Source organism: Calliphora vicina, chromosome 5 (genome assembly GCF_958450345.1).
Source record: "Calliphora vicina chromosome 5, idCalVici1.1, whole genome shotgun sequence".
Taxonomy (NCBI): domain Eukaryota; kingdom Metazoa; phylum Arthropoda; class Insecta; order Diptera; family Calliphoridae; genus Calliphora; species Calliphora vicina.
Window position 1 is genome coordinate 87,610,032 of NC_088784.1, and position 13,942 is coordinate 87,623,973.

Consider the following 13,942-nt stretch of genomic DNA (forward strand, 5'->3'; position numbering starts at 1 on the left):
GTCAGAAAAGTTTTTGATTTCGGAAAAAAAATTTCAAAATTTCTTTCTTTTTTTTAAAAAAAAAGTCCCATTTTGAAAAAAAAAGTCAAAAAAGTTTTTGAATTCGGAAAAAAAAATTTCAAAATTGCTTTAATTTTTTTGAAAAAAAGTCAAAAAAGTTTTTGATTTCGGAAAAAAAATTTCAAAATTTCTTTCTTTTTTTTAAAAAAAAGTCCCATTTTGAAAAAAAAGTCAAAAAAGTTTTTGATTTCGGAAAAAAAAAAGTCAACATTTTTTTTTTTAATATTTTATTTCGAAAGATTGAAAAAATAGCTATCTATACTATTTGGGACACATTTTCCTATGATCAATAGGTAATAAGTTACATGGATGAGAAAAAAAACACCTGCTTGGGTAAAATCCCCCCTCAAACTCAGAGATAATTTACTGAGAGACAAAGAACCTAAGTCTGTTGTCAAAAACCTAAGTCTTGCAACAACAGAATACATGTAAATCCTTTTCTTGATTAAACGCTTTTTGGCCAAGTTACCAACGAATTTAGATATTTTGAGTTTTTATACAAAAAATCGATTATAGGTCAGAAATATGAGCTCCTTTTCTTGATTAAACGCTTATTGGCCAAGTTATTAATGAATTTAGATATTTTGAGTTTTTATATAAAAAAATCGAATTTTGGTCAGAAATATGAGAGATCAGAGATCGAACTCATTTTCCTGATTAAACGCTTATTGGCCAAGTTATTAACGAATTTAGATATTTTGAGTTTTTAAATTAAAAATCGGTTTTAGATCAGAAATATGAGTGATCACAGATCGAGCTCCTTTTCTTGATTAAATGCTTATTGGCCAAGTTATTAATGAATTTAGATATTTTGACTTTTTTTATGTAATATCGATTTTTATTCAGAAATATGGGTGATCACAGATCGAGCTCCTTTTCTTGATTAAACGCTTATTGGCCAAGTTATTAACGAATTTAGATATTTTGAGTTTTTTATAAATATCGATCACAGATAGAGCTCCTTTTCTTGATTAAACGCTTATTGGTCAAGTTATTAACGAATTTAGATATTTTGTGTTTTTATATAAAAAAATTGATTTTCATTCAGAAATATGGGTGATCACAGATCGACCTCCTTTTCTTGATTAAACGCTTATTGGTCAAGTTATTAACGAATTTAGATATTTTCAGTTTTTATATAACAAATCGATTTTCATTCAGAAATATGAGTGATCACAGATCGAGCTCCTTTTCTTGATTAAATGCTTATTGACCAAGTTATTAAAGATTTTAGATATTGTGAGTTTTTATATAAAAAAATCGATTTTTGACCAGAAATATGAGTGGCCAAGTTATTAGAGATTTTAGATATTTTGAGTTTTTATATAAAAAAATCGATTTTTTAAAGAATTTAGATATTTTCAGTTTTTATATCAATTTTTGTTTAGAAATATGAGTGATCACAGATCGAGCTCCTTTTCTTGATTAAACGCTTATTGTCCAAGTTATTAGCGATTTTAGATATTTTGAGTTTTCAAATAAAAAATCAATTTTTGTTTAGAAATATGAGTGATCACGGATCGAGCTCCTTTTCTTGATTAAACACTTATTGGCCAATTTATTAGCGAATTTCGATATTTTGAGTTTTTATATAAAAAAATCGATTTTTGGTCAGAACTATGATTGATCACAGATCGAGCTCCTTTTCTTGATTAAACGCTTATCGGCCAAGTGATTAACGAATTTGGATATTTTGAGTTTTTATATAAAAAATCGATTTTTGGTCAGAAATATAAGTGATCACAGATCGAGCTCCTTTTCTTGATTGAACGCTTATTGGCCAAGTAATTTGCGATTTTAGATATTTTGAGTTTTTATATAAAAAAATCGATTTTTGTTCAGAAATATGAGTGATGACAGATCGAGCTCCTTTTCTTGATTAAACGCTTATTGGCCAAGTTATTAGCGATTTTAGATATTTTGAGTTTTTATATAAAAAAATCGATTTTTGGTCAGAAATATGAGTGATCACAGATCAAGCTCCGTTTCTTGATTAAACTCTTATTGGCCAAATTATTAACGAATTTAGGTATTTTGAGTTTTTATATAAAAAATCGATTTTTCTTCAGAAATATGAGTGATCACAGATCGAGCTCCTTTTCTTGATTAAACGCTTATTGACCAAGTTATTAACGAATTCAGATATTTTGAGTTTTTATATAAAAAAATTGATTTTTGTTCAGAAATATGGGTGATCACAGATCGAGCTCCTTTTCTTGATTAAACGCTTATTGGCCAAGTTATTAACGAATTTAGATATTTTGAGTTTTTATATAAAAAATCGATTTTTGTTCAAAAATATGAGTGACCACAGGTCGAGCTCCTTTTCTTGATTAAACGCTTATTGGCCAAGTTATTAACAAATTTAAATATTTTGAGTTTTTATATAAAAAACCGATTTTTGTTCAGAAATATGAGTGACCACAGATCGAGCTCCTTTTCTTGATTAAACACTTATTGTCCAAGTTATTAACGAATTTAGATATTTTGAGTTTTTATATAAAAAATCGATTTTTGGTCAGAAATATGAGTGATCACAGATCGAGCTCCTTTTCTTGATTAAACACTTTTTGTCCAAGTTATTAACGAATTTAGATATTTTGAGTTTTTATATAAAAAATCGATTTTTGGTCAGAAATATGAGTGATCACAGATTGAGCTCCTTTTCTTGATTAAACGCTTATGGGCCAAGTTATTAACGAATTTAGATATTTTCAGTTTTTATATAAAAAATTGATTTTTGTTCAGAAATATGGGTGATCACAGATCGAGCTCCTTTTCTTGATTAAACGCTTATTGGCCAAGTTATTAATGAATTTAGATATTTTGGGTTTTATATAAAAAATCGATTTTTATATAGAAATATGAGTGATCACAGATCGAGCTCCTTTTCTTGATTAAACGCTTATTGGCCAAGTTATTAGCGATTTTAGATATTTTGATTTCGATTTTTCTTCAGAAATATGATTGATCACAGATGGAGCTCCTTTCTTTGATTAAACGCTTATTGGCCAAGTTATTAACGAATTTAGATATTTTGAGTTTTTTAAATTAAAAATCAATTTTTGGTCAGAAATATGAGTGATCACAGATCGAGCTCCTTTTCTCGAGTTGACGTCTATTTTCCAAGTTATTAACGAATTTATAAAAAATCTATTGTTGTTTAGAAATATGAGTGATCACAGATCGAGCTCCTTTTCTTGATTAAATGCTTATTGGCCAAGTTATTAACGAATTTAGACATTTTGAAACGTTCGGGTGTTGCGTTCGGTGATCCCCGGAGGGCAGAATACAATAATGAGGTGAAAATGGTGATTTGGTCAGAATTTCCCATGGGTGCAACGATGGGTGTGATATTCAAATAAAATTTGCAAACTCAGTATCTTGTTTTAACTTAACAATGAACAACTTCTAGACCTCGAGAGCATAATAAATCGGGAAAATGCTTAATAAGGCCACCCTAATACATACATATGTATATATATGTATATGTGTATTGCTGTTTATGTATGTGTTTGCGTGAGTACAATGTGTATGAGTAAGAGCATAAAAGAGTGAATAGTTAGTGTGAGTGCTAATCTCATGCTAATCACAATCATAAATTAAATTATTTTGTTTGTTTCGAATGAATGAAAAAAAAACAATGTATGAAAAACACCAAAGAATAAAGTTGTATTTTAATATAAATTCATGACGTTTGCATTAAAAATCCTTAAAATGCAAATAATTAAGGCACACAAAAGCTAAAACAACAATTTCAGATGTCAAATGGAGATTAAAAGTTGACCAATAAATAAATAGGCCAATTTAATTAATCCTTAGGTTCACAAACTAGTTTTTTTTTTGTTTTGTTTTTGCAGAACTAAAAGCCAAACACACTAGGTGTTGTAATAATAAGTACATTTTATATAAAAGTCGTGATATTATTAAACAAAATTAAAATTAACTGTTTCTGGAATATTCTCTGCGAGTTGTTAATTTTTCCCTAATTAATTTACCACGTAAAAAACATAAAGTTGACATTTTATAAATCAATGAATAGAGGATTTAGTCTATTTTTCAAAAATATATATAACTTTGGACAATTAAAAAATTCATGGAAAAATATGACAAAAAATGTTTTATTGCGTTTTTGCAAAGATACAAATTGTTCAAATTGAAATTAAATTTTTATTTATAAAGTAATTAAGAACATATTCGGCCATCTAAAATAGGTTATTATATTTTGATATTGACTATGCGATTTAAGAATTTTTGCCCTAAATTTGAATTTTACATAAAATCTAGCTGACCCGACAGACGTTGTTCTGTCAAATTAAAAAAATGCTTGTGTTCGATTTGTGAATTTGTGAGAAGCGATTTGAAGTGGGTAAAAATAGTTTAAAAAAAACGTATTGTTGAATTATAACTTTTATTTATATAGGTTTTGGTTATGTTTGATTTACATTTGATTTTAAAATATATACAATGAATCTTATGGTCATAGTATAAAATATACATAGAAGCGTTACTGAGAGACAAAGAATATAAGTCTGTTGTCAAAAATTCAAGTCTTGCAACAACAGAATACATATAAATCAATGTACATATTTTCAGAATTGAATTTTGGTCTGAAATATGAGTGATTAAAGATCGAGTTCCTTTTCTTGATTAAACGCTTATTGGCCAAGTTACTAACGAATTTAGATATTTTGAGTTTTTATATAAAAAAAATCGATTTTTAACCCAAAATATGAGTGCCCAAGTTATTAGCCAATTTAGATATTTTGAGTTTTTATATAAAAAATCGAGTGATCACAAATCGAGCTCTTTTTTTTGATTAAACGCTTATTGGCAAAGTTATTAGCGAATTTAGATATTTTGAGTTATTATATAAAAAATCGATTTTTGGTCAGAAATATGAGTGATCACAGATAGAGCTCCTTTTCTTGATTAAACGAAATGTAGATATTTTGAGTTTTTATAAAAAAAATCGTTTGTGTTCAGAAATATGAGTGATCACAGATCGAGCTCCTATTGTTGATTAAACGCTTATTGGACAAGTTACTAATGATTTTTGATATTGTGAGTTTTTATATAAAAAAAATTCGATTTTTGTTCAGAAATATGAATGATCACAGATCGTGACCACAGATCGATGTATTTAATAAGTGGACGTAAAACTTTTTCGGACTATTGCGAACATTAACAAAAAAATTTGCAAAATCGGTCCAGGCGTGCGATTTTGGATATATCGAAACAGAATTGGCGTGGTCAATTTTTCTTTCAGTAAAAACTTAATTTGGATTACTATGAACATTTAAACAAAAAATTAGCTAAATCGGGGCAGCTATTTTTAGATTTTGAATAGAGTGGGCGTAAAGTGGGCGTAGACGATTGTTCATTCCGTAAAAACCTAAGTTGGACTATGACCAACATTTTAAAAAAAAAATTGTCTGCATCGGTCTGGCCGTTCTCAACTGATGCAACGACATTTGATATCTTATTTTTATAGATAAGCGTTTTTTGGATGGACCTGTTCCCCTCAGTATCAACAATTTTCAAATTTATTTTCATTTAAAATATTTAATAGAAAGTTGGCTTTTCAAAAAGTATAAATTCCTAATACATTTTCCTAGAAATTTTTTAGATAACTTAAAAAGAAAAAAAGTATATTTTTCCCAAAAAAAACTAGTGAAAAATCGCTTTTTTTAAATTCAAATGTATATAACAATTTTTAAATAATTTTTTCTTGATTTGACATATATATACCTTTGTTGTTTATCCAATAAAAGAAAATCGGAAAATATTTTCAGCCGCTGTTATCAAAAAAGTGGAATAGGTTGGGTACAAATTTTGAAAATTTAATATTCAAATGCGAATATATCCTAACTTATAAGAGATAATTCATAGCTAAGACAAGGAGATTCTATATATGTATTTTTTAAATCGGAACACATCGTTTTAAAAATTTAACACACTTGAGGTGTCCTACTTTGGGGACCTCTGGCCCGACCCCTGGTTGACCCATCCAAATTCAAAAATTAAACTCGACAGCACTTCTTCTTTACCCATGTCAAATTTCATTCAAATCGGAGTAAGGGTTTAGAAGTTACAGATTTATTTCCCTCTTTTTTTCTACCATTACTTCACTAAAACGAACTGATCGTAACCTATGGTCTCCAGCAAAACAGAATTGCTACATGAGAACCTCTGAATATTTTTTTCGTTTGCTTTTGTTGTGTAATTAATTTTTAATATAAAATAATTTGTATTAAAATTCTCTATTCCTAATGCAGGGCAAATATTAAGTAAAATTGTGTGTATTGTGGAATATTTATTTAAATAAAGTTTCTTAAGAAATTTTGAGCCTCACTGTTAGCATCATGGCACAGGTCTACGCAAAGGTTATCACTAGAATTTATACAATTCAAATTTTGAATACATACTTGTGCAGTATTTGTGAAAAACTTTAAATAAACAGAAAAATAAAAACTCACTTTATCTGTTAGTATTTCAGTTGTCATTTGGCAGCTGAATCGAAAACTTGGACAAATAATATAAAATAATTAAACATGGCCAACATACTCAAGGTACTTACAAAAATAAAATAAAAGTAATAAATTAAAATACAAATTTAATTAACATTCCTCTATTTTATTAGTTTTTGGCCTTCGTCATGGCCTACATTGCAGTAAGCCAGGCCCAAAGCTTCTATGATCAAACCAGACCACTCTATTTGAATGAAACCTGTGCCCAACAGCTGCTGTTAGAAATCAATGACATGTATTGGAAGAGTGCTACGGCTTACCGTAAATTTGCCGATGACACTTTTGCACCCGAAATATTGATGCGTGAAAAATTGCGTCCCTACTATCAAACGATGGAAAAATTTGACTGGCAAAACTTTCAAAATCCCATAATCAAAAGACAATTTGAGGTTATTTTAAGAGGTGCCAAATATCCTCCCCTAAATTATGACTTCAAGAGAGCCACACAAACTTTGAAAACCATGTCAAGGCGACGATATGTATGCGATAAGAATAGACCGCGCAAGTGTCAGTTGGCTTTTGTACATCAAATTAAAACGATTTTCACCAACAGCGACAATTTGGAGGAAATCAAATGGTATTGGAAAGAGTGGCGCAATAAAATGCCGCAAGACATAAAAGATGCCTTCCACTACTATATTGAATATTATCAGAATATGTCAACACCGGAAATGCCCGCCTCAGCCATTTGGTATGATCAATATGAAGATCCAAATTTCATTGATGAATTGGAGGGTTTAATGGATGTTATTCGCCCATTCTATCGTGAGTTGCATGCTCATTTGCGTCATGTGTTGCAAGTGCGTTATGGAAATGATGTTATTCCGCAAAGTGGTCTGATACCTCATCATTTAATGGAGCAGGCCTTGTATCAGGCATGGAAAAAAGATTCCGTTCTGCGTAATCCCTTTCCACAGAGGAAACTGCCTAATTTGCAAATGGAAATCGATGGAGTGGGATATTATCCTTTTGATTTTGTTAATATGAGTGCAACCTATTTCAATACATTAGGTTTTGCCAATTTGACAGAGTAAGTTTTGTTATTACAATATATTTTTAAAGCTAAAACAGCAAAAACTTTCAGTGACAAGTAATAAGTTAAAATGCTAAATTCTGACATTTCACTAATATTTTGTGAAAATGAGCAAATTAACTTAATTGTAAATAAGTTCGAACAGAATACATTGATTTTTATGGTCGATATCTCATTTCGTTCCCATTACATGTGGCATTGCGAAGAAGCAATAAACCTGAACAATTTTTGCCGTTTCAGATTTTTCATGATTTTTTTAAAACAAAAAAATTTCCAATTTTCACATAAAAAATATATTTTTTGCTTTAATTTCTTAATATAAGTCAGAAACTAATGAGCCGATTGAAATAAAATATATATATGAAAATCTGCACATAGGACGAGGAAATTGTTTTCAAAATTCAATCAATCAAAAAAAGAACATTAACTACTCAATTTGATGTATATCAAACAAAAAACTAAAATTTTGTGAAAATGAGCGAATTCACTTAATTGTGAATAAATTCGAAAAAAATCAATTAATATTTATGACCGATATCTTATTTTATTCCCATTACATGTAGCTTTGTGATGGAGTAATAAATCTGAACAGTTTTTGCCGTTTTCTATTTTTCATGATTTTTTTAAAACAAAAAAAATTATATTTTCACGTAAAAAATATATTTTTTGCTTAAATTTGTTATTATAACTCCGAAACTACTGAACCGATTGAAACTCGATATACATATGAAAATTTGTACATTGCACGGTGAAACATTTTTCAAAACTCAATCAATCGAAAGAAGAACATTAACTACACAATTTGATGTATATCAAACAAAAAAAATAAAATATTGTGAAAATGAGCGAATTCACTTAATTGTGAATAAATTCGAAAGCAATCAATTGATATTTATGACTGGTATCTTATTTTGTTCCTATTGTATGTGGCTTTGCAATAAAGTAAGAAATCTGAAAATATTTTGCCGTTTTCGATTTTTCATGATTTTTTTAAAACAAAAAAATTATCAATTTTCACATAAAAAATAAATTTTTTGCTTCAATTTCTATTTATAACTCCGAAACTGTTGAGCCCATTAAAACGCAATATATGCATACAAAATTGTAAATAGCATAGGAAAAATGTTTTCAAAACTTAATCAATCGAAAGAAGAACATTAACTACTCAATTTGATGTATATCAAACAAAAAACTAAAATTTTGTGAAAATGAGCGAATTCACTTAATTGTGAATAAATTCGAAAGCAATCAATCGATATTTATGACTGATATCTTATTTTGTTCCTATTACACGTGGCTTTGAGATAAAGTAAGAAACCTGAAAATTTTTTGCCGTTTTCGATTTTTTATGATTTTTTTAAAACAAAAAAATTTGATTTTTTTAAGTTAAAAAATATATTTGTTTGCTTCAAGTTGTTATTATAACTCCGAAACTAATCAGCCGATTAAAAAGTAATACATACATAAAATATTGTAAATAGCATAGGAAAAATGTTTTCAAAACTTAATCAATCGAAAGAAGAACATTAACTACACAATTTTATGTATATCAAAGAAAAAACTAAAATTTTGTGAAAATGAGCGAATTCACTTAATTATGAATAAATTCGAAAATAATCCATAACTTTTTATGATCAATATCTCATTTTGTTGCTATTACATGTGACTTTGCGATGAATTAACAAATCTGAACAAATTTTCGATTTTGGATTTTTTATGATTTTTTAAAACAAAAAAATTTGCTATTTTCACGTAAAAATATATTATTTGCTTAAATTTGCTATTATAACTCCGAAAATTCTGTGCCGCTTGAAATGCAATATATATATGAAAATTTTGTACATAGCATTAGGAAAATTATTTTAAAATTCAATCAATTGAAAGAAGAACATTAACCACACAATTTTATGTATTTCAAATAAAAAACTAAAATTTTGTGAAAATGAGCGAATTCACTTAATTGTGAATAAATTCGAAAAGAATCAATCGATATTTATGACCGATATCTCATTTTGTTCTTATTACATGTGGCTTTGCGATAAAGTAATAAATCTGAACAATTTCTTCCGTTATCGATTTTTTTAAAACAAAAAAATTAAAAATTTTCACATAAAAAATATATTTTTTGCTTCAATTTCTTATTATAGCTCCGAAACTGTTAGGCCCATTGAAACGTAATATATAAATGGGTTAAAGGTTATGTAAATCTTAATTTTTCTAAGTTTCCTTTAATAACATTGGACTAAGGATTTTTGAGTTATCATTAATTATGTGGAGAAACGTCTAAACAAATTATAATTTTACTTAAAAAGAATTTTAAATTTGGACCATATTTGTGCTATTGGTTTAAAAAGCCTTTAAATTTTTTTCGGTTTTGTTGCCTTGAGTAATAAATAAGTCTTTCAATTACTTAATAACTCACTTTTCAATGACTACTACATACTTAGAAGTAGTCATATATTATATGACTACTTCTAAGTAATGCAGACGGTATGTAGTAGTCATTGAAAAGTGAGTTATTAAGTAATTGAAAGATATTACCAAGTTTTTGCTGGGTTCTGAATATATAAAGAGTAATCAAGTTTAAAACTGGAAATAGTCCGCAGGTTGTAACTCAGCTCTCATTATTCTATATTTAACTCTGTTTGAAGACATTAATTTCTCTTAAAAAACGAGAGTTTTAACCAACAAAAATCTCTTTATTTACAGCGAATTTATGCGTGATCATTTCATTGAAATGGAACCCGGTGAGGGTGGTCCCGATTGCAAATCACGCATTTTTACTTATGGCGAAATTGAACTCAACTACTGTCCCAAGGTTTACTACAAAAAGTTATTGCAAACCCATGGAGATGTCACCCAAATACAATATGCCTTGATGAAGAACAATTTACGTGTAGGTTTGAATCAAGAAGCCTGTCCTGGTTTCGGTAATGCGATGGGTGAGGCCATTATTTTGTCGGTATCAACACCACAACATTTGCAAGAGTGTCTAGGTCTATTGCAAGATTATGATTATGATGATATATTGAATTTAAATAGACTGTATCGTTTGGTAAGTAAATATATTTACTGTATATATAAATATAATTTATTTACATACAAACTCTTATCTCATATGCTCTTTCTATCTCTTTATAAATACAATACAATTTGTTGTTCCATATTTATTATTAAATTAAATTCAAACTCTTCAAGGCCGTTCATACAGTGCTGTCCATACCCACCTACTTTGTGCATGAAAAATTATGGTTGGACATTATAGACAAAAAGGTGACACCCGAAAACTACAATTGCCACTACTGGAATCTCATGGAGAAATATATGGGAGTTGAAAGACCCGTAGAAACTCAAGCCAATGCCTATGATATGCCCTTTAAATTCTATGAGGGCATAGTTGATCAATTTAGCAGCACCAAGTGAGTATTTCATAAAACTCTAATAAAATATTAAAATATTCAATATATTCCTTATTTTTTTTATAGAAAACTATTTGGTGAATTTTTGGGCTATCAAATCTATAGAGGCGTGTGCTTAAAAACTGGCGAGTATATCAGAGGCAATGCCTACAAGACCCTGCACAATTGCGATTTTGATAACAGTAAACATGCTGGTGTTATATTCAAGTGGGTAGCTTTTGTTAACAGATGATAAAGTAGAATTTAAAAATGTTGTTTTCTGATTTAGAGAAATGATGCAGGCTGGTTCCACTAAACCCTGGCGTGAAATTATTCAGCATCTAACCATACAAAACTTAAATAAACTATCTGCTACTCCATTCATGGAGTATTTTGAACCACTACACACTTGGATCGGTGAAGATAATTTGGAAAAAAATCTACATGTTGGCTGGATGACAACAAATCGTAAGTAAATAAATAATAGTTATTTTCTTAACAATGAATTACGAAATTTATTTATAAATAATTTTATACCATTAATATTTGTCATTCCGTTTGAAATTTCCAAATTTTTTTTTTCATTTACGATATAGCCATGTCTGTTGAAATCAACTTTCCAAAAAAGTCCCAAAATAACTTACAAACATGATTGATACATCAAAATGTCGGGTATAGTCCTGGTTCGTTTACAAATGTCTGAGATATAAGGAAATCATGACTATTTCGTTTTTTCACCAAAAATGTTTTCAATATTTATCTTAATAACAAATTTAAAAAAAAAATAATTAAAATATTTTCATTAATTTTTTTTTTTAAATTTTTTAGTGAAAATAATTTTATGCTAAAATTTTTTTTTTCAAATTAAATTTTTTTAATTTAAAAAAAAAAAATAATTTATTAGTGAAAAAAATGTTGTATTTTTTTGATGAAAAAAGTTCTGGTTAAAAAATATTTTTTTCCCGATTTTGACCCATGGCTTACAATGGCGTTATATTCGTTGCAAAGGACTTTGAAATATCTATCATTAGACATCCATATTGACTTACTAATCAAGATATAATTAAAAAAAATTGGTAAAAAATAGAGGTTGTCCTGGTTTTTTCCTTATATTGGCATTTGTGGGCCGATTTGCTCGATTTTAGATAGTAACCAAGCCGGTCTATGTATGTGAATTATTTGGGGACTACCGCTATCTATAACGATCCAGAATATACATATATACTTTGTGGGATCGCAAATGAAACATATAGAAATTACAAATGGAATAAAAAACTGTCACTCATGGTGAAGGCTATAATAATGATTATTTTATCTTAAATATTTTTTCAGAATGCCGGCGATCGAATGCCTTTAACGCAACCGCCACTTTTATAAATGATAAATTTTAAAAGAAAATGGATATTTGCAGTGAAATTGTAAACTATAAGTGCGTCATTATTTTTTATTAGAAAATTAACATTGTAATTAAACAAAAATAAAATTTAAAAACATAAAAGACAAACATCTGAAATTTTTAAAACTAATTTTCAATAACAACTTGAAAAGTATCATCCCAAATTGTTTTAATATTTAAGACAAAATCAAAATGTGTACCTTATAAAATATGATAAGAGTCTTTCATTCTTCGCTTGCTATCATTAACTGAGATATTATTCAAATTTTGTATTCATTTGAAAAGCATATCGATGCCATTATGTATGGAATATAACATAAAATGTCCGCCGTATCTTTCCTGAGTGTCATACATCCAAAATGTTCTATTTTCCATGACTCCGGAGCTGTGGTTTCTTATTTGCATAGACCTGCGACTTAAGAAAATCACACAAAAAAGTCTATCGGGATCAAATCAATGGATCTCGGTGGCCAGTTCACATCACCTCAACGTGAGATGACCATGCAGAATTTCCAATGCGCCGTCCGGCTGAAACCACATGTCCATATCATCCACTTGAGGCCAAAATAAATTGGTAATCATCGACCTATAGCGCTCGCCGTTGACGGTGATGTCTAGGTCAGCATCGTTCTCACAAAAATATTGAGTTTCAAGAGATCGCTCTAGAATCTCTAGTTGATTTGCATCGTCCCAAATTCGGCAATTTTGTTTGTTGACATATCCACTGATCTGGAAATGGGACTCATCGCTGAAGATGATTTTTTGATGAAAATTAACGGAACGTTGTCCGAATAATTTGATGTATAATTTGGTGTATGATTTAAATATATACAATTTAAAATGGTTAATAATTTCTATGTCATTTTGAAGGTTACATATCTGTCATCTTTTCTGACTTAGTTATTGAACCTTCTTGCAGTGTAAACAACAAAGTTTTCTTTTGCTTCGAAAATGTCGAATTTTGTCCCAAGAAAGCGTCATATGAGGGAAGTTTTGCTTTACTTCTTTAATTTGAAAGAAAAGGTGCCGCTAAAGTATACCGATTGCTCACCAAAGCTTATTGCTTATTTGTGAGGTTTAGAAGTGCTGATTTTGACAAAGAAGTTAAAGATCTACCAGGTCAGACGAAAAATGTTGAAGACCAAGAATTGGAAGCATTATTCCATGAAGATTGTGGTCAAACTCAAAAACTTGCTACTCAAGCAACAATTTCAAAATGTTCGCAAGCAGCAGCTTTATCCAAATGCAGATAAATGGGGTACCATACGAATTGAAGCTGAGAGACCCTGAAAAACTATTTTATATGTCCAAATGCTGCTTGAAAGCAATAAAAAAAAAAAGTGGATTCACCGAATCATTACTTGTGATGATAAACGGTGATTCTGACACGCAAGAAAATGATCGCCCAGGCCAGCCAACGAAGATCGGATACCAATAATTGAAGAATTGCTGTCAAATTCAAAACATTTGCAAACAGCAGGTTCTTCCAAAAGCTAAGAAATAGGGTATCATACGAATTGAAACT

At 29.1% G+C, this 13,942-nt stretch overlaps 1 protein-coding gene across 1 annotated transcript; it reads left to right on the forward strand.

Moving 5' to 3' along the window:
* The first annotated feature begins 6,548 nt into the window (after positions 1 to 6,548).
* Positions 6,549 to 12,480, forward strand: LOC135962326 (angiotensin-converting enzyme-like). Its single transcript, XM_065514189.1, has 7 exons — positions 6,549 to 6,632; positions 6,704 to 7,620; positions 10,333 to 10,678; positions 10,822 to 11,042; positions 11,109 to 11,249; positions 11,311 to 11,489; positions 12,354 to 12,480. The coding sequence occupies exons 1-7, from the start codon at positions 6,615 to 6,617 to the stop codon at positions 12,410 to 12,412; spliced, it is 1,881 nt and encodes a 626-aa protein (XP_065370261.1). The 5' UTR covers positions 6,549 to 6,614; the 3' UTR covers positions 12,413 to 12,480.
* Positions 12,481 to 13,942: the final 1,462 nt, after the last annotated feature.